Source organism: Mastigoproctus giganteus, chromosome 5 (genome assembly GCF_048544385.1).
Source record: "Mastigoproctus giganteus isolate SK-2022 chromosome 5, ASM4854438v1, whole genome shotgun sequence".
In the NCBI taxonomy this organism is placed as follows: Eukaryota; Metazoa; Arthropoda; class Arachnida; order Uropygi; family Thelyphonidae; genus Mastigoproctus; species Mastigoproctus giganteus.
This window is the reverse complement of record NC_143579.1, coordinates 83,623,891-83,649,179: the sequence shown is the minus strand read 5'-3', so window position 1 is coordinate 83,649,179 and position 25,289 is coordinate 83,623,891. Positions and strand designations below refer to the sequence as shown.

Below are 25,289 nucleotides of genomic sequence, written 5' to 3'. Positions count from 1 at the left end.
ATATTGAAAATCTCATTAAGCGTTAAGTTTCATTTAAAGTACATTTTACTTCCAATTGATGCTGTGACTTATACCATTCTGAAATTCCACCAAGATCTTCTTGTCATTCACATAGCCCAGACACAGGTTCTTCATACGCTTTTGATACTCCTTTGTAGCACGTTTGACTCGTTTTCTTGGAGGCTCACCACGGGAATCCTTGATTAGGGCTGTTGATATAAGAGCCTGATCCTTTATAATACTTTCAATGGCCTTCCAGATGGTTGGATGGCCATTCCCCACAAGCCAACAGAAAGAAAATTTCCAACTCTCGCATAGATTGTTGGTGCAGTTCTCCTCGTAAATGGTTGTCTGATGGACATTCCATAAATGTGGAGGAAACTGGGGGAATCATTCTCATGCATAGTGGAGGAAGTATTCCATCACGAAGAGCTGGTGGCTGGATGCGATGACAAGTGCCGAACACATAGGTACTACTGAAATAGTCCACTAGGCTTTCCAGTCCTTCAACATTAGGTATATTCTCCATCAGATAATCCATCCCATTGGCCACGTCGTCTATAGGTAGAAATGCCAGTCCAACCAACAGTTCACAAAACTATTTCTTTCGATCATGACTCCAGCATTCAGTTCTAAACTTTGCACCTTTCTCCATGCACTTTGAATCAAATGGTAGAAAGAGCCACGATATGACACACGTGGTCCCAGGACTAGAAACAGCATTGATCACTGCACGTTCAAAATCTGTCATCACAGTGCTGGGATTTGGATTGGATACCAGATGTTCACATTTATCCAAAATTGCCCGGAGGAGTCCTTCATAGGTTGATTGAGACTTTGAAGACAAAGGCGTTCACACATGTACGCCTTTAGCTCCAAGACTGTTCCAACAATCATACATCAACCGGACTCCTCTTGGGCAGATAGCCCAAGAGGAGTCCGGTTGATGTATGATTGCTGGAACAGTCTTGGAGCTGTTACAAAAGTCCGATCCATAAACCATGTGGTATGTACTGTGGGCTAAATGTAAATATGAGAACATTCTGGTATTCTCGAGCCCCTGTGATTTTCCATTCACCACTGATATGCTTCAATTCTGGTTGGGATTTTGGGTCCTTTGGCACTGCTCCTTTCTGTAGACGTCGAACATTACGTTTCAAAGAGTCAATTCGACCAATGGCACAACCGACTTCAAAGTGGTTGTTGACATATGGCGTCTGCAACAGTATGTGTAGTCTGATCCTGTTGGTCAAAGCAGCTGTCTTTATGGTGTTCTTTACTTCGGCTGCTAACCTTATTAAGATCTGAGTCGTGGCTGTGTTCAGTCACAGAAAGTAGTTGCTTCACCTCCAAATCGGTGTGATCACAAACTTTGCAAGAAAGTGCATTCCACTGAGAACATTCCCAACGTATTCGTGTAATGTTTGAGCTCTTGGTGTATAAGTAGCCTTTTGCACATAGTTTAGAACCTCGTTTATTATTCTTGGTGATGTCCATGGTGGTTGAAGATACTGATATTTCGAGTCGCTCAGAGTATAACCAATTTTTAAAAACACTACAAAGCTTGCAACAACAGTATATTCCTATAGACGTTAACACTATGGTGGCTGAAATGTAACTGATGCCTCAGATTAGATCTAGCAGTTTTATATGCACACTTGACTTGCCTTCCCCAGAAATGACCTGAAGTTAATTCTGATTTAATCCCTAACAGGCTGCTAAGATACAAGGTAGGTCACATGTTCACTAAATTGTGATCAGAATGCATCAAGGTCACTTTTGGAAGCTTATTCAGGTAGACAAAACAATGATAAAATAGATTGAACCAACGCAAACAAAGATTATAATATTTTTTAGGATTACTTCATTATTAAAATTTAAGTAATTTTAATTTTCAATTAATTTTTTTTTATGTGAAATATCAAAAAAATTAAAAAAAAAACTTGGGGGCACGGACAACCGAGTAAATCTGATCGGTCACGAAAAATGCATCACGGAAGTTACATCATCCTCGTCTTACGCCAGAGGCGCTTCCCATGCTCCCACCACTAGTCTGCACAGAGCAGTCACTAGTAGTGTGATTAGAGTGGCGCATTTTTCGTAACCGGTACGATATCTCAAGTTCTAGTGAACTGATTTACAAAATCCAAACGCCATTTGTTTGAATTTCGTCGAACTTTATGAATGATCAATAAAATATTTACACTACAAAAGCTCGTTTATTTAGTAATCAATATATACAAATCAAAACACCTAAAGATCCCCTCTTTAAAATTTTTATAATGGTGTTAAAGTCTGAAAACAGTAAAAAAGTGGCTTTTGTTATGTTTTTTTTTTTTAACTAAGGGGAGGAGGGTTGTTGTACTTCGGACTTTAATTTAAAGGGTTTTGTTCTGGGGAGGTTTTGTCCGGACCCACCACAAACCACCTTTTTTACCAATCTAAAGCATTTTGTGAATACAGCGTACGATACAAATTTGACACAATTTCCAGACGATTCAGGATATCTTCAAGTTTCTATGCACCAATCTGAAAATAAGTGCGCTGCTGTAGATTGCATCATAATCACAAAACTGTAATCATGACGAACTTTACCACAACAACAAAATTCCATCCTCTTGGTTTTGTCGTTAATCGACTGCTTCTGTACGAAGTTGTAACTTCAGATGGATTTCTCTGAACTTCGCGAAAAACTTCTTCGAACCCATGTGCAATACGTACTTTGCATTTGTCAATGTTAAATTTCAGCTGTCATTTCTCAGCCCATCTGCCTAATTTTACTAGATCTCGTTGCAGTAGCATACCATTATTGCTGTTATTAACCACCCTGCTAACCTTTGTATCATCTGAAAACTTGGACATCAAACCTGATACGCCTTCGTCAATATCATTAATAAATATAGAAAACGACACTGTGCTCAGCAAACTCTGGTGGACTCTACTAATAACATCAATCCACGAAGGGCAGTGGAAATTGATAAACTACTCAACTGTCCATAGCAGGAATTTTCCCATAATTTCATACTGCACCAATTTGTACAATAGTTGTTTTTTTTTTTTTTTTACAATTTATCAGTTTTTTTATCACGATTATTTGCCATTCACTCTAGCGCCCACATTACAGGTTGGTGAATAAAATCTTGAATATACCCTCTATCACGTGCAAGTGGTTTTAGGTTTGTATCATGTACCCTATTTATACAACGTTTTAGTGTAAACATTGTACAATATTAACTTATTTATTATTATGTCAATACATTTCGAATTTATAAATTTGCTATAAATTATGAGAGACACGAAAGATAAATTCTAAGAGTAAAAACGTATAATAACCTATTTTTTTTTTTTTATTATTATTCTGTAGACACACTGCTGAAAAGTTCTTGGCAAGCAATATTGCGAATCGCAATGCAACAACGAAGCAAACTCCAAAATCGCCGAGCTGCAAGAATACCTTAATTGCATGGGGCTCCGAATAATTGAACGCAAGACAGCACAAATGGTTTCACCAACAAGGTAATAAAGAATCACATATCAATACGCGTGAGTGGCAGCGTGGTCAAAAAAGTCAGGACACATTGATCTTGGTCTGAAATGGGACGAAAACCTAAACTTCACACCCCATTTCGGACATGTAAAGAAGAAAACTTACGCAGCGCTATGGACCTCCAAGACAGGAACTGGTAGGTATCAGGAACCCTGACCTTGTTAAACAATATATTTTAAGATGCGTCATCCCCATCCCTCTCTACGCATCTCAGATTTAGTCTTCTGCCCCAGATGCTACCATCAAGGCTTTCCTAGGTTTAGAGTACTAGATGCTGAGATGGTTAAACAGGATCACTACGAGGCCATTTACAATCTCAAGGACTGTTCTGTTTGCCAACTTGGATGTCACGCCTTGGTCTCTCATAATTGTCACCAAGAACATTCTCACGCTTGCAAAACTGCTGACCGGGAGACTCGATTCGCCGAAAACTGACTACCTGCTGATTCGGCCCCGCATGACGCAAAGGTGGCCGAATAGGACACCATCCCAGTGGGAAGCCTTCAGCGATTTTTTTCCTTCTAACACCATTAAGATGTACAACGACCTTCAAGCAGACCCAGAAAGGCTTTGCACATAGAAGTACAGGACTGAAATGTTTCAGAATGCATTACTCCACCTATAAATGTTGAGTGAAGTCCACAGATGAAAACAAAAGAGAATGCAGGAAGTGAAGAATGAGCTGGTCGGGACTGTTTTTGCTCCTGTTATGTTTATATTGGACGTCTTGTCTTTCTGATATCTCACTGTAAATAGTGCTGTAGATGTGAACATTTTCTAATTCCTTGTAAAATTACAAATTATGCTTTTGCTATCTTTCTATCATGTAAAAATAAGGCAATGATATGTATAATATAGTTAATTAGACAATGTGTAATTTGTATAATTTATTAAGACAACGATATGTATAAATTATAAATGGATAATTATGTATATAACTTATATTTGTATATCTGAATGTGCACCCCTGGTTAATAGCCGTAAGCGGGTGTGTCTCTTAGAAGAAAATAAAGAAGATAATAATAATTGTTCTTCGGGAGATTTTGGGCAATTGAGTTTGAATTTCTAAGCTTGCAGTAGAAATCGTGATCTGTGCGAAGACCAAATCTATTGAATGTTTGCTCAAGACTTTTGTTGATTATTATAACGAAAGCCAACCGTAAGAAAACTTGAGGATAAAAGGTAAATCGTCCTCGTATTCAGTATTATACGAGGAATAGCGATGATGTTATCCTGTTTCTCGACGGTTAAGCCTGAACAAAGAACAATTGAATTGCTGAATTTCCGAAAAATCGGCTGGGTCCCGTTAAGGAGATAGCTGTTAAGACATATTTTGTATGAACATCGCAATAGTTCCTGCCTAAATTTTATTTGTTATTGTGGTAAATTATTAAATGAAAGAGGCCAGATATTACAGTCTATCTGTCCCATTCCCGATTGGTTGACAACTAATATGCTTCTGAGTTATTAGCTTGCGTCACGTTAACCACGCCCCAGCTGATTACTAATGCACCAAAAAAGTTATAACGCAGAAATAAACCCTTTTGTTTTTATTGTTTCTTACGTATGAATTATTAATTCTTTGTTTTGAATAATGGGTTCAGCCTGGATACGTTCAATGGGGAGATTGCCATAATACTTTGCGTACAAATTATATTTAATACGTTCATGCTTCGAGGATTAATCAAGTAATTCTAGGGATTTAGAAATATGAGAATGGCCATAGTTGTGACGATGATAATTTGTGAATAATTCTGATGTTGTGTTGTCATCACTTCCTACGTGATCATCGTAAGAATTTACTTGAAATCTAGTGCTCAATGAAATTTATCTGCTTTTAGAGAATATCAGATTTCGTGAGTTGAGTAAAGTATGTTATATTTGATTAATATAATGGATAAATAAGAAAATAATTATTCTAAAAGCATCTCTTTGGAATACATGTACTATAATCTCGTTGAGAACTTGTTTTCTGAATTGCAAATGTGTTTGACACCCTTCACTAATCAAGATAATCGACAGTCTAAGTTTGTTGTTATAGCAATGGTAAATTGTCTATCTTAAAAGGGAAAAAATATATTTGTATGACCAAGTCATTTTGAAATCAGAATTAACGTTTTAATCGTATTTAAAATAATTATTACCATGTTATGAAAATGCTATCGTATTACCTGTAGAAAATTTACACAGAAATTATTTAATGAGTAGAAAAACTGTTTGTAACAGTTAACTTTAACCTAGTCCTTTATAAAAAGATAAATTATTATACTGCATTACGTTTAAGTTAATTCAAGAGTTGTTTATCCACTACTAGCAGAAAGCAAACCGAGCGAATCATTAATTAAAAAATACGCCACCGGCATTATTCAAATGATGTTGCAAAGTACGTCCATATATTTTGCATAATACTGTGTCAAATAATTGCAATCTTCGTATGTGATTATTTTATCTATTTACTTACGTATCATCTTAGTTTTGAGGTTGCGATTTTTCTGTCACTCCTGTCTATGCAGTTTTTTAACATCTGACAAATATGATAACGCAAATCTAAATTAGATTTTTATTCTGTTTACACGAACAAAGATACATAATTTAATGGCCGAAAAATAATCGTGTTCTATTATCATATTAAATCTGAATAAACTCAATCAAGCAAGTCTGCTTCCAGATAATACGCTAGCAATGGCTGCTGATATCCGAATGCGCAACATGCAGGCACACACAAACAGCGTTTCTTTTTTTTTTTTTTTGTTGAGGGCCCCGATTATTTTGCTCGGTCTCGCAGATGCTGTTACACACTCCAGAGACTGCTCTTGTTTGCGAAGTGGAATTTACTTCTTCAAATCACATAAAATACCACGTAATATTTTTAATTGTCAGTATGAAAAGAATTAGTGACTTGGCTACGTCTAATATGAAGCCACGTGTACCACAGAGCTATTTTTGACTCGATTCGATAAAACTTATTTGTATTCTGTTCATGTCATTTTCTATCAAATGGAATTGGAATTATTTCGAATCTTCTTTTATAATCAGTGTATGGAACGAAAGAACTGATACCAAAGATGGAATTGACTATGCTGATGAATCTGCCATATCCATTCCGTTAATCATCCCATTACACGAAACCCCAGAAGAGCCGGACTTAAAAATTTTAACTTAAAAAGAAGTACATGTAGTAGTAGTTTTATTCGACAAAGGATGGAGCGTTGGTGTTTTTTCGGATTATTTATTAATGCATAGAAGATATTCGGAGAATCTGTATATAGCAATTTAATATCGTTTATTTCGAAGATGTTTATAGAGTTACAATTGCGAATAGCACCACAGTATACACACAGCTTTCGAAAGGAATTTAAAACCTTCTAAAATACGAATTAGGAAATCTAGTGATTCACGCCTTCAGCTGTCGTGGTAGATTTTTTGGGGAAGGCTGCCTGAATTGAATCGGTGGCTTGTGGATAGATAAAAGATAAATTACTGGCTCTGTATTGTTTGTTAAACTGTGTGTTCTGTGGTCGATTTTCTGTTATGGAGGGATATTGCGTACAACGACTAGCTTTTTGTTCCTCGAAATGGGTCACTAATCCAATGAAGGAAGAAATAATAGTCTAAATGAGGAAAGTCAGATTGGGACATTATAAAGTAGGTTTGAATTTTTCTTAAATTAAAACAAATATTAAAATTAAGAAGCATAACTAATTAAAACTAATAAAATATTTATGTATCATTGCATGGCAGTTGAAGCTATAGAGAAAACTCTAACAAGGGTTAGGGTATTTAATAAGGATAACTCAGTCCCAAGGTCACTTTAAAACGCTATCTAGATAGCAAAAACAAATCCATGACAAAATTGAATGATTTACTCAATGAATTAGAGGATCGATTAGTAATTCATGCTCTGGAGCTGTTGTTTGATGTTACGACAGAAGATTTAAGGATGCTCGCCTTTCGGCTTTCTAAAAGGAAACAATCTGTCACAGTGTTTTAATCAAGAAAGATGGCCGGAGGAAAATAAGGTTCATGGATTCATGAAGCGATATTCAATATTGCTATTAAGGCAGCCATAAACTACATGAATTGTCAGTATTTTCTGTTCTCATCCAGCAGAATGACAATGCATTTTATAGTAAATTCCGTTTATTAAAACAAAATTACGGTAAAAAGGACAATTGTAAAGAGATAAGATTGTGAACAGCGAAGAATATTTTGGTAATGTATAATTTCCGTTTCTTTTAGAGAGAATAATCAGTTATTATTTTTTTACTTTTAGTTATTTTTTTTTATCTAACATTCTAAAGGAATGGGTTTTGAAATTAAGTTATGAGTCAGGAAACTACATTATGAAATAAAATTTGAGTTATTCTCAAGTAAATAAAAATATATCCCGAGAAGATGTGTATATTAAAAATGCCAGATATCTATTTATTCGATTTTAACACGCCCATGTCCTCATTACCTTGGCGCAAAAATCAAAACAACTGATTTTAACATGAATGGCTAAACTTTATATTTGGCTCTCTTGAAGAGCAAATACATAATTTCATGAAAATTCGTTCATGGAGTTGAGTTGTTACTTATGGACGGATATATTGGAACTGACAGGCACTTACACATTTGCAAATCTGCCTAAAAAGGCCTTTAAAACTTAGAACAAAAACGATATCCATATTTCTGTCATTATAACATTTTAAGTTCATTCAATGGATGCTGTACGCGTAATGCAATTCTTGAAAAATTCGCTCTATCATCAAAGTCAGGACTTCCAATTCAGGCAGCCTTTAGCTGTACAGTCAGAACACTTGGTACGGTGGGCAGCTTTCTCCATTCTTTAAGAGAAAGGTCCCAAATACAAAGACAAAGTCCAAGATGCAATACAAAATTTTTGATTGTACAACTTGTTTTACCGCCATGTTTATACTTTAAAAATTGATTATTGTTTATTAGCATTTCATCGTCTAGTGTAAATATCTTTCATAAGGACAGATTGCCATACTGGATGGTCTCTTAGGGACCGTAACTTAAGGGGAATTGTGAGGTTAAATTTGTTTTATTTGGAGGGGCAGAAGTGACTCAGTGGGAAATCTATTTCATTAACTTCCACATATAAACTTGACACCGGGATTGTACGATAAACTCTTATTAGTATGCTGATGTCATCTGAAGGAATTTTGCCTGGTAGAATCATGCTGCAGTTTGGATCGGAATAGGGTTCGATAGAGATGGAGAAATGCCCTTCAAGATCTAATACAATTGATGTAAGCGAGCAGCCATAAAATGATTATGCTTTTCAATCGGTTTATTTTGACGAATGTGCTCTAGAAAGGTCAAATGTTGAGCTAATACAAGCCTTACAAACTTGACACTTGATTTTATCGGAATAATATGCCTTCCATATTCTAAATCTGGATGGAAATTTTTTTCCCAAATGAACGCGCACAGTTTTTGTGTGTGGAAATTCGGAAGCCTAACGCCATCTACAACTCTTGTTGCCTTTCTTTTACCATCAAATTATGTGAGTAACACATAATGCATTAAAATCATCGAAGTGTAGGGAATTTGGATCTGTTGAAAGAAGCTATTGTGTGATAGATTTCAATCAATGTGGCACTTAAGACAGGTTCTATGGAACCCTCTCCTGTTGTTAGAAAGTCTGAAACAGAATAAATTATACAAATATTTGAAACGTCCCACTGGACTGAAAGTTTTGGTAAATAAGGCGATATCTTCGTGAAATTTAATCGTACAGCTTGTCTGAAGTCACATCGTCACCATCATTCACGTCGTGTGGAAAACGCCTCAGTTCGAATGCAGATAAAGACAAGAACTTTTATGAGCTTTTCTTCTCATTGTGACTGAGTTAGTCGGTCTCAGGAGAGGATACAATAGTTTTCCTTAAAAAAAACCAAGCAATCTTACCTTAAAATACACAATATTACAGAAACAATGCACTGCAGATGTATTGAACTTTGGCTCGGGGAAACCAAAATATGAAAATTTGTTGTTTTTGTTTGAAGTCCCGTTGAGTATTTGGAAAGAAAGCTGTTTTCTTGTGAGATTCACACTGGACGGGCATTTATCATATTCAGGCACTTGACAGATTCTTTAGTCAGACCAATTGGGCGCTAGTTATGGATCGCAATGGACACAAGACATTAAATCTATTTCAGCGGAACCAAATGGTAATTTTAACAAATAGTAAATGTTTAAGGACGTTATTTTGTAAACTAATAACCTTTTAATACCAACTAAAGAGTGTTGATGGTGCACTTTTTAGTTGGTGTTAACAAAAATGGATACAAAGAAAACTGGTGATCTTGTTGGCACAATAAAGGATGCCGGAATGATAGTCAATTATAAGGATCCCGGAATCCTACGCTACATTAGTGTATAATAAAATCTCAGGGAGCTGAGCATGCTAATGTGGACTATGAGTAGACTTTAGTTAAGACTACAAAGAACAATAACAAGGTATGCATGTGTTAAGCGGCAAAGAAACTAAGGGTATGAGGCGTCAGTAATTACGCGTATGCTGCGGTCGGTCTGACTGCTGGACAAAAAAACCCGAGTATCTAGGAGAAAACCATGCAACCATCATCTTAGAACGACTAATTCAGCCACATTGTGAAAAAAGGCCATAAAAATTCCTAACATCATCGAAGGATTCGAATTCAGCCCTTAACCAACGGTGTGAGGGTTAGCGATTATGACCATTATGCAGCCTCGTGGGGGGGGGGGGGGAGCACAGTGATCATAATCGCAAAGTGTCAGCAACAAGGAATTCGTCGATTAGGTTAGTATCAAAGCAAAGGTGAATAAACTTGTTGGTCCTCTCTATTTCTACGATAATGATGTTAGTGACTCTGACTTAGCTGCCAAATATTTTACATTCGCATTCATATGTGAAGAATTTTATAAAACTGAGGACACGTGTGAGCTAGTAAATAATAACTAGCTGAACGCTTTTAAGTGAAAACGGGCTATATTCAAAATTACAATTAAAAGTGAATAGGACGCTAAGATCTGATGGAATATATCCAGTTATACTAAGGATGCAGCAAAATTTTCATTATATCTTAAACTATTATAATGAGAGCATCGTTGGAGTCAGAATTACCTACAGTTGGAGAGGTGCAAACATCTGCCCTATCCTCAAAAGTGAATCTTAAGGTAAAATGGGAAACTACACGACTGTAAGTTTAACAGAGTGCTAGGCGAACTCATGGGGGTTTCGTTAATGATATACAGGAATTTTGCCTGCATAGAAAAAGAGATGATTACATTTGTACTATTATAAAAAACAATAGTTTTTCAGCAATTTTAATATTCTATACAGGCTTGGAAAATCAGGTCCACTTCCAGGAAAGAAGTGGACCTGATGGAAACTATTCTAATAAGAGCGAATAGATTGGTTAAGCACACAAAAAGAGGTGGGCTTACCAAGAGAGATTTCAACTGTGTAAGTTCGTGTTTCGAAAGCAGGCACCTGAGCAGTGATCCGATAGAGGTAATCAAGGCTTCAAACTAAGGCAGAGGACATCTTTACACTTGGTTACATGACATATAAAATGAGACATACATTTAAATTTATTGTGAGAGGATTAATTTTAGAATAGGTACGAATATTTTCCAAGTCTTGTTGACTGATTGAATAAACTCACGCCTAACGTGATATAATAGTGTAGTCTCAAATAATTACCTCAAAATATTAGCAGTTCATGTAATAAAGAGGAATTCGAGAAATACTTGAAAGAAATCGATAAATGAAGTCAGAGAAGGTTACACTAATATGTCAGATTATTGGATGCGGAATAGTGCATGTTACTGGTAGAGTGCAACTGGGAAGCATTTGTAAATGACATTACTTGGCAGGAACTACACAATACTAAAAGTGTTATCTTCAGAATCTAATAATTGGCAAAAGAAAATTTAGGTTAGAGACGAAGTTAGTGATTTTCGAGAACTAAGAGAACAGAAAAAAAATAGCTGTTGATGTAAACGCTTGCTTCTCACTCTGCAAATTATTATAGGGAGTGATATTTATCGAAGAGAAGTGAACAGAACAACTATCTGGAAACGGAATTCTAAATAATCTAAAATTGAACGAAAAGGCTTGTAACTAATCCCTTGTAGCGGAAGCTCCGAATGTTGAAGTGTTCCAGTCCAAACACCGACAGTGTTAGATACTGAACTGCTTGGCTGACTTCATCATTAATAATCAAAAGCTAGTACTCCACTTGCTCTTATAAATATAATTAAAATTTATAACTTCCCGACTTCAGAAAGTAGCAGACATATTTTGGACTTTTAAGATTCGACTAAGCGTGTGTTTTGTACTGCTGTACGTTTATACATGGATTTAGGGCTTCAATGAAACCCAAGGAGAGGAAATACACTTTATCCTAATTGCTTTGATTAGCTATTAGGTTAAAAAAAAAAGTCATGTAAGAGATGGTGTGATAGGAAAATTATTATTACACTTAATCCATTATAATTGATTCAATTCAATTGCTATTTGATATAAAATAATAATCGATTGTTAATTCTTACGACCACTTTATTATACTATCCCTAATTAGTAAAAAAATCGTCAATAAAATTTAGCGTTTATATAACACCAACATTCAAAAATATGTCATTATTATGAAATAAGTGATTGTCATGACAACAGCTCAATAATAATATATTCTGCAGTCTGAATCCATATTTCTGAAACTGAGGTCTCCCTGGCGATAATCAATACTACTACTCCTTGGCAGTCAAGCGATATCATTAAGCTAATGTTACTAACCCTGGAGATCTTTTAACCTAAGATGACTTTTACAGACATTAATCCCTGTATCAAATTGGAAACAACCCTTAGCATTTCCGTTATGAATGTATATGTGAATAATACACACACATGGTAAGTGAACAGAAGCAACTTAAGTGATCCTACATTTTCCATATGACTGGATTTTAGCACCTCAGGTGACCCTTTAGGAAAGCTTCAAGCTAACCGAGTAGTCGCCAAGAAGGAAATTACTTTTGCTGTGGAAACCAATGAACAGAAAGGTAATCCATGTCCATTAGCAGATATAAGGATTATTAAGTAGGTGGTATGGTTTTCGAGGCAGGCTCTACCTCAATGATTTTGAGAAAAATAAACTTAAAAGTCTCGAGAGATTAAAAGGTAGAATAATCGCTAAAATAAGTGATTATTAAGTGGCGATTTTAAACACAACACTTGAAAATGAATAGTTACCGTACTTAAATGAAGAAGTTGGAGAGTTTTAATCTTCGAAACTGTAATTAAGCGAATTGCAGAGGGAAAAATTCTATCAGCCACAAGCCATAAATGTAGTAACTAACAATAGTTACAAAGTTCTTTATTGAACGCTGGATTTATGTCACAGATTTTCAAAATAGTAATATGCTCATATAGAATATAAAATATATTTGCAATTACTTCTAAAAAAATATTTTTACACTATTTCTCCTTAGGATAGTGAGATAAATCGGAAGCATGTTTATCAACACCATAAAAAATCATATTAAATGTTTTTCTTCACCACCACGGAAAAAATCACAATTCCCTTGCACTTTAAAAACACAATTTTGTATTGTTTATCTATTAACAGAATAATTTATTTGAGAACAATATATCAATTGAAGAAGAAATCAGATAGTGAATTGTATATAACCAACCATATGTTCACAATTAACACTTCCACACATTCCAAGTGATCACTGGCTGGCATGGCAAAATAGCATTTTATTGAACGTATTCCCCAGGACCGAAATTTTCAAAGCTTTTAAAATATCATTAATATTCCGGCCAGTAAGATTTTGAAAGTTATTTAGAAAATTATATACATATTTACTTTAATTCTTCCAAGAAGAACTAGAATTTCACCACAGATGCCGAAAAATTAATATTTAAATGATCATACAAGTGCGTGAAATTGTAAAACTTAAACTGTATGTCACTTTACTTAGATAATAAACAAACTTTTAATTTTCTTCCCGAAATACAAGAAATATTCGTATGTAACATTTCCGAATTTAATATTAGTATTTATTAATATCTTTATAGCGTTTCCATAAACTGTTCCGAAATTATAAAATTCACATTTCAATATATGTATTATTCAGACTACTGTACACCATTATTTTTTTACTTAAATACTTTATATTAATTTATAATCCAATCGAAGGAGAATAAGTGTCAATGTATTCATTATCATTTATATCGATTTAGGAGGTTGTTTCTGAGTGATTTTGTGTGGGTATTGGAAATTTAATTGAATTGTAAAATCAGAATTTGTTTAGGTTAACTTAGGGTTACCAGATTTAGAATTCAAAAACTAGGACAAAAATAGGACGTTTTTACTTCTAAAAACGAGGACATTTTAAAAATTATATTTATTACTAAAAAATTGCAATACATATTTATTTATCGTTACATGCCAATCATTTTCAGTAAGTTTTGATTACAAAGTAAGTAATTATAAAATATTTTACAATCCATTTTGAAATTATAAATAACCAATAAACTATTCGCAGTATTTGTTTCTATTTTATTTCTAATGTTCCTCAATTTATTGCTAATTAACGAAAATACACGCTCTACGTTTTCATTATGAGCAAAAATAGAAAATGTTATTGAGCAATTTTTAAAAGCTCGGAACTCTTGCACTGATTATTTATCCCACTTCCAATTGCTAATTAGTTTTTCCCAATTATCATATTTCTTTTTTCTAAGAAAAAAATTCCTTAAAATTCATAAATTGGTCAAATAATCTACTATCATCGATTTTAAATTCGACAAATAATGATGATACAGTCTACTTAATGCAACCAGCGAATTGTTTTTATTTATTCTGTTGTATTGACCGAAGGTGCAATGCGCAGAATATTTAATTAAAATTCATTTTATGATGAGATGATTTTTTAAATAACAAAAAAACTAGGACTCGAGTGTAAAATCCGCGAGGAATTCTGGTAACCTTAGGTTAACTGGATTAAATTGTACTTATTCTTATACTAAGGTTTACTTAGCATATAAACATTCATTTTTCATCATTTCATTTGTTTCTGTTAATCGAAAGACGAGCAGCGCCATTTTAATCTGACACCATTAATTAGACCAAGCAATAAAAACGAACTGCCGAAGGAATAAAATTCGTTTTAAAGACTCGGATTTGCACAACGTTACCAGATTTTATTTTTCATTGCGTCACAGTTGACCTGTTGATGATCCATCTTGGTTGCCTTCTGCGCAGCTCAGTGCACTCTAAAGAATAGCATTTCTCACAATGGTGGAAAAGGCCATTTATCAAAACCCCGATACATCCTGGGGCGTCTCGCTTTTAAGAGAGAAGCTCTCAAATATATTCGGAAGCAATACTACACCCGTACGCATATTAAAAACTAACGTTTCTTGCACTTCAAGGCTTAACTGTGCGCTCTGTTTTTGTTGTTTTTATCTACGTTTCTTACGTATTTTTAAAAAACTGCCCTAAATGTCCTTACAACTGACTTCAGTGTGCAAAATATAATCACATTTCCGCTTATCTGTTCGCTTTTTTCAATATATGAGGCTACTGGTGCCACCAAAGTAAAGTAATATCATACGCGGGTCCCATCTATTGTCATTATTGTAACAGTTATGTCCTATTTGTCTGCAGTAACCAACTTTTTACACCCCGGAAGGAAATAACTGCAGTTAGCTACTCTTTTCTGCAATGCCACCATCTAATAGAATTTAACAATAAAAATGAATCCTTACCTCCGTAGTTAGGGCGAACACGCTTGTCATAACCTTTGTCAAAGAAACCATTTAGTATAGTTGTAATGTTGGCTTTTTCATTCCTGTTAAAAATAAAAGAAAGATTATGATTTTACCTGTCAGCTAAGTCTTCGATGTACAATTAAATATGGAATTAATTTGTACATTATATCAGAAACGTAGTAATTGATTTAAATAAATACTATGTGTTTAAAATGTTATTCAAACCAGAACATATAGTATTCTAATCGAGGATTCTGAATTTGCCAACGTAGATTGGGCCAATATTACAATATTTGCTATGATTTCTGTAGCATTAGCTAGTTTAAGTTTATCAATCAACAGATCTACTGATATTTCAGTTAAAACATTCCAATTTCAAGCTTAAAATTAGTCTTTTATTTGAGATTCAGAGTAGCATGATTTTTTTTTTCTTTTTTTTAATTTTACAGATAATTTGTGCAATTTTTTTCGCGATCGACCGGGTGATCGTGATCGCCCGGTTACTGGTATTATTCATCAAATGTTTAAAAAAAAAAAAAAAAAAAAAAAAAAAATATATATATATATATATATATATATATTAGGAGGGGAAAAATATCAGTATATGCAAAGGGCAAAGTAAAAAAAAAAAAAAAAAACACAAATTTAACAACAGTCTGAAACTCTGTGTGCGAATATTCTTCAGTAATAAGGTAGAAATTTCTTTTTGTACAAACAATTATGAAACATATGGAGAAAAAAAAAATGGTTAATTTAATTCGAGTGTTCTTAAAGAGAGAACTAATTATAAAAACACAAAATAAAAAGGCTTATAAATATGCCTATTTAGAATACTTGTAGTATATATTCTTTTATAAAATTAATACATTTTTGGTGAAAAAATTATAAGACTATTTTGCATAATTAATTAAGGGTGGGAAACATTGATAATTTGACAAGATACAACTATCTATATATACTGTAGCATTAAATAACAAACAAGGTTATAAATAAGACTGCTTGGAACGTAACCATAACCTGGATTCCATGACGTGTTGTGTGCGCGCGCACGCACACACGCACAGTGAACCGTAAATATTAATAATAGGCTCGTGCGAAGATCTGTTGCTTATATTAACAGCTGCATGTAGACGAAATGGATTTTAATGATGGATTAACTTGCCTTAATTGATCTCGATGAATATTACAGATGGATATTAGTTCACGTATATATACACGGTATTTAAACATTCCTTAAGGATCAAAGTTCGAAAGGTCAAAGGGTCAAAAGAATGCACAGAACCGACAAGATCCAGCTAAAACACGGTGTCATATGGCAGAAAAAAAAAAAAAAAGGCCAATCAGGAATGAAAAATAGGCGGTGACCAACCGCATATGTAACCTACGCATGCAGCGATTACAAATAGGGGCAGGTGGTACAAATTGTGGTGGAATTACGAGTAAACCGATCGACGAAAACACAACAGGCAGGTATGATGGAGAGGAGAGCTTGTTTTAGCATCCATTATTGAACGTATGGCGCTGCAGCGAGGTAACCACCTGTTTCTGAGCAGTTCGCGCAGAAACATGGCTACACTCACAAAACTGCCAAAAGGGAGGGTGCAAACGCTCGAGACGAACAAAAAAACAACAACTTACCCGTGATGTGAGAGAGCAAAGGCTTGATGACACAGGAGAGGGGCGAGAGCCACCAGGACACTTAGCATCAGCGAGGCGCGAACGTCCTCCCCTCCCGCCATTTACCATAGCCCACCTTGGTGAACAGTCAACCTGCTGGAGCGACACAGATCCGCTGTAGACGGTCTACACCTCCAGATCGTAACAGCTCGTGGCCGCCACCACGACGAACGCTGGTCCGCCAGTTTGTCTTCTTCGTACACACAAGGGTCGTTTTCCAAGTGGTCAGCTCACAAAACTGCGTGCTCCTCGAGGCTCCCTTACCCGAGGAAGAAAGGTTCAGTGGCCTATGAACTCCTATCAGCCAGAAAGACCAATCGATCCCCTCCCAGAATCAGTGAACGCTCTCGGCCGAGTTGTAGCCTCCTTCGTCCGAGCTGCTGTAGCTACCCACACACATACCGTCAGCTCGGGCGAAGCCTCTCTCGCTACAGCAAACACTGATCGATCGGATTCACTGCGCAGGGGCTTGACGCACCCCCTTCTTGAATCGCAACTAATAGGGATTCGACTCCGGAGAGAAATACTAAAGGCTACCGTAGCGCCATCTATTCGGTGATCTCCTCCCCACTTCCTTCCTCCCTCCCTCCCGCGCTATTATTATTATTTTTTTATTTTAATCGCGCGCAATTTACGTTTGCCAATCTCAGTGTGGATCCGCTTTTAATTCGGGATGTACTTTGTTCTTTTTTGGGAGGCTCGTCGTTTGGTTGACCACCCGTTCCGTAACTCAGACGGTGGTTTCATCCGAAAGCGACAAGTGGACTCCAAGCGACGAGATACAGAGGAGAGGGGGAAAAAATAAAAAAAGGAGAAGATAACTGTTGCTTCTGGCTTTGGTCCAAACACACTGCGATCGCTCAGTGACGTCTTCAGTGAGGTGATCACTACACAACCTCCCTTCGTGAAATATGTTAAGCGTTTACGAAGCGCGGTAAGTTGTGTTCGTGTGTAAACACCGCCAAGGAAAATCTCAGAACCGTTTCTCTCACTGACTGTGTGTGCGCGTGAGTTTGCAACTCTTCCACTCTCTCTCCCCCCTTAAATCTCCATCCCCCCCTCAGTGGAGAAACCTTTATCGATTAGCCGAGTGATGTACGGGATATGATGGAAATGCATGCACGCGTCTGTTTATATGCGCGTGCGATGTTATGCTCGCGCGCAAGCTCGCTTTTGTAATGTTAACGTTAGTTGGACTGTTGTCTGGGCATCAATGTTGAATACTCGTTAATTGAAGGGAAGCTATTTGTACGCGGACAAATATACAGATGCCATTCGCTTTTCGAGGGTTACCCGAGGAGTAGGTGGCGCTGTTTGCCATAGGTGTGTACTTTTTATACGAATGTTGCGAAAAATTACGTTGCGTAATGTAAAGGTAATTAATTTGGAAAATTATTTTGGTGAAAGACTACTGAAATTTGTCAGCTTTTTTTAGTTCTTTTAAGAACGAACTATTTTATGTCGGGTTAAGGTTTGGTTATCTTAGAACAGAAATTTGCGTTTAACAAACAATGCCATCACCATAACTTAAATGTTCCTACATTAAGTTACGTTGATAGCTTCAACATATTACTGATCAACTCAATTTATGGGGATAGCCAAAGAATCTTAAAATTCCTGTATATACCTGAATAACTTCTAGTCGTGTTTGTGAGCTTTTAAATAAATTTATATAAAATCTTATAAATATTATAAAATAAAATTAGATAATGTAAGATAATTGGAAATATTTCTGAAAACTAAATATTAATCGTGAAAATTTTAAAACACCTTTTGTAATAGCGTATGATGCCAATAACTTATTTTAATAAAACGTGTCTGGTATAGATAGTCACATGTTTGGAAGTCGGTTATTAATAATGGAGGGTTACTTGCACTTCAGGATGTTCGTTACATCCTCTTCCGTTTTATTTGTCCTTTATCCTTTGTAGTGCGGGTTTAATAACATCCTGGGGAAGATGAGTTTGACACAGAGAACTCAGGCTAATGAGAGGAAACAAACATTTATCTGTAGTAGGAGAAACAGGTAAGCATAGTTTTGTAGTTTTGTTTTATTTTTAATGGATTTACTGCATTTAACAAAAGTTTAGTTCTGTAGTTTACAAATAATCCTCTTTATTTACTTCGTTTTTACAATTTCTTATACAGGATAGAAAATTGTTATAATGGGTATTACTGCACCAACGAAATAATTCCGGCATTCGTTTTAATAAATAAAAATTCCTATTCGTTAACGCAGTTTTCACTGGATTGTCAGAACATCTGCACGAAAAATTTCTCTGTTCCATCTTTATTTTGCAGTGGCCACGTCGAGATCAAATTGTGAGAAAAATGGGTGGAGCTTCCAGTGCAATGGATCTGATCAGTGAAATATTAAAATGAAATTAAGAGTCAATGGGATTGAAAATGTTGTCTTTACAATTTACTAATGAAGAATTCCATCGTGTGCATATGGGAATTTCAAACATCGTTACTGGAACACGTTATTGCTTGAGGTGTTTCACTAGTTGTCAGTGAAGAGGTGTTTTGCAAGAACACAGAAGGGATTGTATCAACTGTTCTATCTGGGAAGGCTCAGCCTAAGAAGTCATTGCATTGTGACTGTTAATTGTATGTATTCAAAGATGTTTTGTTGGATCAAAAATCCCAGATGGCGGCTCCCTTGCTGGAAACTCATTAATTCAGCCAAGTTGCAAAACAAGACCAGAATTTCTCCCGTCTTCACAAGATTCGAACCTCGTGACTGTTTTTGCATTGATATTCTGTGATGACTGGAAAGTTGATCTCCTTATGTGCTACTCTGGATCCACGTGTAGAATATTTATTTGGAGAATCCGTTAAAGTTCTATGAAATCTCATTGGGGCTGAACTGTAGCCACGATGAAAATTAATTTTCGCTTATTTATTTAATGTCGAATATTTCAAGATACATGTTGAAAAGCTTTAACCACTCCGAATAACTAAAAATCACGCTTTCCTATTAATATCTTATTTCAGCCTACAGAGGAGTAAATATCTTATGAAGCTGTAGGAGTGTTGCTATAGAAACATGGAAAATTGGACGATGTATGAATTTGATGATTAATATTTTGAAGTGAAACTCGTAATTTATAAATCAGCGCTGGATCCAATACAAATTTGTTTCAACAAAATTATCATAAGTGAAATGATTTATTACATTGGAAAAAAATAAAGTCTGGGAAATAGCCAAACTTTGCGATTTACGACTAAAAGAGGTGTGTTTGTTTGTTTGTTTGTTTCTTTGCTCAGAAAGAATATCAGCAAATAAAAAATGGGAATAAATATTAAATTTGCAATCTTTTTAAATAAGAATGCAATATAAATTTGGTGTTAATTCTCAAATTCACTGTTGGGTTAAAGAAAACTTTAAATATCGTTTACAGATGTCAGTATAGTTATTATAAAAAAAAATACTGCTTTGTTGTTGCTTCACAGAATTAATGAACATTTATTTATTTTTTGGAAGTTAAAAATTACATAGTAGAGCACTCCTTGGTTATCCGATATAACACTTTATGCTTATGCGTTTAATGACAAATTCTCCAATAACAATAAAGTTATAAGTTGAAATTAGGTTCTTGCCTAAGAACCAGATACATCAATTATCTAGGTTATTCTCACTAAAATAACCCAGAATATTGTATTAAACTAATTATCTTACGTGCAGAACAGTACTTATTTATCTATCCAAATCACAAAAAATCTCACATACATAATTCAAGGTATTTATGTTTATTATTAATAAAATCTATAATAAAGAATAAAAACGGAAAGTATCATCATTGTAACACAATGCAATGAATTCACATAAAATTAAAATACTCCAGTATAGATTTTAAAAAATATATATATACGCTAGAATTTTTAGAACCCTGCCATACGAATAAAAATAAAAAAGGTAATTAATTTTCAAAATCTTTTCGTCTTTCTTAAAGTATTTAAAAGCTTAAAATTATCCAAATAAGGCATACGTTGAGCGCAGACATTCAGCGTCTAAGTGTGAGACTTGGTGATGTTTGGTCAACTGTGTTCTTTTTCCTCTAGATTTTTCCACAGTAAGTGATGAAGTTGCCATGACTGCGGAATTGCACATAAGGTTAGAATCATGCTTTTGTAAAAGCGCATGACCGCTTTTAAATGTTGAAAGCCACATTCAAAACATTTTTGCCAACGTCTCAACGTAAGTATCTTAAAGGGTTTGGAAATCTTAATCAGCAGCATTCTGCTCGTCCAACTGCAGAAGGTCTTCATTGGTAAGTTCTTCTGAACGGGATGGTCGCATTTCACTAACATCCGCAGTTGTTACTTTATTGATCCTTATCCATCTCAATAAACGCTGCAATCATCTCTTCAGTGTCTTTGAGAATCTTGTGAACTAAGCAAAAAGTCAGAACATGCACAATTCTACACATCGTTGAGATTTTACGTCTTGACCTCTTTCCATGCCTCGCCGATGTTCTCGATTGCATAGAATTGTTGAAGCTCTCCAAAAGTCATAAAAAGTTTGGCTTCTTTCCTTAATTTCTATGATTGCTTGAGCAAAGGTTTGCCTATAATAATACGCTTTAAATGAAAGTCCATTGGCTAAAGCATTGCAGTGATATTGGAGGAAAAAAGCACGATTTAATGTTAAGATTAAAACCGTCCAGAAATACAGAATTCTCTGGAACTTTGTTCAGAATCAATAATGAATTAAATACTATATTGTTCCATGCTAGGCGCAAAATAATCACCCTTCGAACACCACTGTGCTTGCAAGTCAAACCTTTGGATTTGACTTCCGTATCTCTAGAAAGGAATCCTCTCAACGCCCTTGAGCGCCTTGGTGTTTTTAAGAATGGCAAATTAGCATTGGTTTCGATGAAATGTGAAGAATTATAGCTCAAAAGCTTCGAGTTGTCGAATTTCAAGAGGTGAGCTATTTTAAGGATGTTTTAAATCATTACCATGGGTTTCGATTTAAAGTCACCAGCTGATTAGCACCTAACGATAATGTTAGGTGCTAAGCAGCTTACGTTAACAAGTTTAATCTGTCCTCAGACGCTTCTGTAACGCTCCTGGACCCACTGCCGTGATTAGTATGTACTAGTAATGCATTGTAACCAGCATTATGGACATTTGCTAGTAATAAACATCATTTATTTATACAGCCACTGCGGCACAAAAATCTGTTCCAAAGACAAAAGTATTATCCATTCTGTAAGCTGCAATGATAAAAGTCAAATCGACATTACTTTCATATAAACATTCGGAATCCAATTCAATTTTCGTTCTATAAATCAGTTATAAAATTTAAATATCTCAAATTGGTGGGGAATGGAAAGAGACCTACGGTTAATTGTACAGTCTGACAAGAAGTTCTCTGAGAAGTGCAGGCTTCAAATGGTTTTGTCAATGATATACAGGAATTTTTCCAGAAGGGACAAAGAGGTGATTATCCCGTTGTGTAAGCAACAGTTAGGCCACATCTGGAGTACTATTTTTTTTTTATGAACATCTCAAACACGAGAGGTATTAGAACCTATAGTACTTAGTACCGTGCTTGGGTTGGAGGTTGAGAAGACGAAAGAAGATATTTGTTGACACTGGACTTGAACTTCTGTAGATTGTAATTTTCAGGAAATACGTATGAAGGAAGGTTGTTCCAGAAAACGGCAGTTCAATGGATAAATGAGGAAGAAGAAAAGTTGGTTCTGTGAGTTTGAAGTTGGACAGTAAATGGATGTTGACTGGTAGCTGCACGTGTTCGGACAGTTTTGAAAGAGAGCGGGAATTATAGAAGCCAATTCAGAAGAACAGTGCCCATGGAAGTATCTGTAGAAGAGGCATGCAGCAGAAACAGTACGTCTATGAGACAGCGGGTGGAGAGACTCTGTTAGAGAGGAGTCATTAATTAACTTAACTTCCCTCTTCTGAATGGAATCTAGAAGTCTGAGAGAGGTTTTGGGGGAACCACACCAGATGTGGGAACAATATTCCATAGAAGGGTGGATTTGCGATTTATACAGAGTGAGCAGCTGTTTGGAAGAAAAGTAACGCCGAGAGCGAAAGAGAAAACCAAGTTTTTTAGATGCAGAAGAAGCAATATTTGTAACGTGCTTGTGCCAAGAGATATTAGAAGTCAGAGTAATCTCGAAAAGAGATAAGATAAGCATAAGACTTCATTTTGCGAGATATAAGACAGGACTGAGTTTTAGAAGGATTGAAATCAATGAAGTTGTCTTTGACCCCCCCCCCCCCCGTTGGAGAATTACTTGGAGATCGGCATTTAAGGAATTGGTAGCAGATTTTCGAGAAGTTGAGCAGGGCGAGGATTCTCAAAGCGGAAAGTGAAATGCAATGTGCTATCATCGGCAAAACTATGGATAGGATTTCCAGTCAATGGAAGATGGTCATTACTATACAAGAGGAAAAGAGTGGGGGAGAGAACTGAACCTTGCGGGACATCAGCATTAGTGGAGACGTTAGAAAACAGAGAGCCATCTACCATCACCTGCAGTGATTTGCGATTTGTACAGAGTGAACAGCTGTTCACTCTGTACAAATGTGTCCATAAATGGGTAACATAAGCCAGAATATCACCAGTGGATCGACACTGCCGGAATCCATACTGGCGATAGTTGATTAGACGGAATCTGTGCAAGGTCATTAGTAGTTTAATTGAGTTGGCGGTTAATTGATTTCTCCATTACTTTAGAAAGAGTAGAAGTGATTGCAATGGGACGATAATTGGATGGGAGAGATTTGTCACCCATTTTAGGAACTGGTTGGATATGAGCAAATTTCCAAGCAGAAGGAAAAACACCTTTGGAATAAGAAAGTGAGAAAAGGTGGCAAAGAACAGGAGTAAGTTCAGGAGCACAGGTTTTGAGAACAAGTGGAGGAATACCATCGGGACCTGGAGCTTTCTTAACATTGAGATTCGTAAAAATCCTTCTGAAATCCTTTTGACGGAAGACCACAGGAGGCATTGAATGGAGCGTGCTGAGAATGGTGGGAGGTGTTTTTACAAGATCATTAATGCACGAGTTGGAAAAAAATGGGATGCTAGCAGGTCAGCTTTATCCTTGGCTGAAATGACAACAGAACCATCTGGTTTTGACAGAGGTGGGAGCAGAAATGGGCAAAAGTTGCAGCCAGTACTTTTCGCAAGAGACCAGAATGCTCGAATACCATTAGGGCAAGAAGCAAGTTTTCTACTTTTAGCCTGTTCAAAATCTAGTTCGGACTGAGTAATAACTGCTTTACAATTGTTGGGAGCTCTGGTGTAGGCAGAAAATGAAACTAAGAATTGGAAACAAGCCAATTACGATATGCAACATTCTGCTCTTTAACAGCCTTAGCACATTTATAGGAAAACCAAGGTTTAGATAAAGGATGAGATTTTGAGGTGGAGTGTGCAATAAAGGATTTCATTCCTACAAGAATAATTTCACTGACACGATCTGAGCAAACGTTGACATCAGAAGTTTTGAAACAGTAATCCGACCAAGGAAAAGAAATCTCGCAGTTCATCCCATTTTGCATTCTTGTAATGCCAAACAATTGGGAATAGACTTGAGATAAAGGCTCCATTTGAGAAGAGCCAATCACCAAGTTGTGATCTGAGGTGTCTAAACGACCACTCACACTGAACACGTATTTGGAAGGGTTGCTTGTGAGAAAAAGATCAAGCGTGTTGGCTGTATGGTTAGGATTGTCCGGTGTTCTTGTAGGTAAATGAACAATCTGTGCAAGGTCATTAGTAATTGCAAAAGCCTCAGCATCTCGACCAGCTGGGTCGGTGTGACTAGAAAAAGGAAGCCAGCTGGAGTTGTGAACATTAAAATCACCAAGGAAAATTACTTCGTTGTTAGGAAAGTTGGACTTGAGAAAGTCAAGTTGCAAAGAGAGGAAGTCAAAGAACTCCAAGTGATTAGTGGAGTTGGGAGAACGGTAGAGACAACAGATGAATTTTACACAATGAGGTAGAGAGATTTTAAGACAGAGAAGATTGAAACGAGGAGATTCCAAATTGCCAAGTCTCTGACAGGGAATATTGGAACGGAAATATGCACAAGTACCACCTTTGAGGAGAAAGGAATCATACAGCGAATAATTTGGGTAACTGAAATGATCAGTGGTTGAGTCAGCTGATAACTGAGATTCTGGCAGAAAAAGTACATGGGGTTTGGCCGACTGTAAGCGGAAATGGATATCATTGACATTATAACTGAGACCATGTATATTTGTGAAATGAATTAGGAAGTGTTTGGGAGGTTTAGATCTTTT

At 35.9% G+C, this 25,289-nt stretch overlaps 1 protein-coding gene and 1 long non-coding RNA gene across 3 annotated transcripts in view; one reads left to right on the top strand and one right to left on the bottom strand.

Annotated features, from left to right (window-relative positions):
• Positions 1-17,478, bottom strand: part of LOC150085529 (gamma-aminobutyric acid receptor subunit beta-like) — a 397,105-nt gene extending 379,627 nt beyond the window's left edge. For both annotated transcript variants that reach the window (XM_090374099.1, XM_090374100.1), the window contains exons 1-2: positions 16,959-17,478; positions 15,318-15,400 (exon numbers count right to left, since the gene is read on the bottom strand). In XM_090374099.1, the coding sequence (XP_090230225.1) occupies positions 15,318-15,400; positions 16,959-17,059 (184 nt within the window). In that variant the 5' untranslated portion in view covers positions 17,060-17,478. The remainder of the gene's footprint in view (positions 1-15,317; positions 15,401-16,958) is intronic.
• Positions 17,479-18,189: 711 nt separating this feature from the next.
• The window catches only part of LOC150085528 (uncharacterized), a 147,553-nt gene continuing 140,453 nt past the window's right edge, over positions 18,190-25,289 (top strand). Inside the window, exon 1 of the long non-coding RNA XR_016546971.1 lies at positions 18,190-18,320. This is a non-coding gene — a long non-coding RNA (uncharacterized LOC150085528). The remainder of the gene's footprint in view (positions 18,321-25,289) is intronic.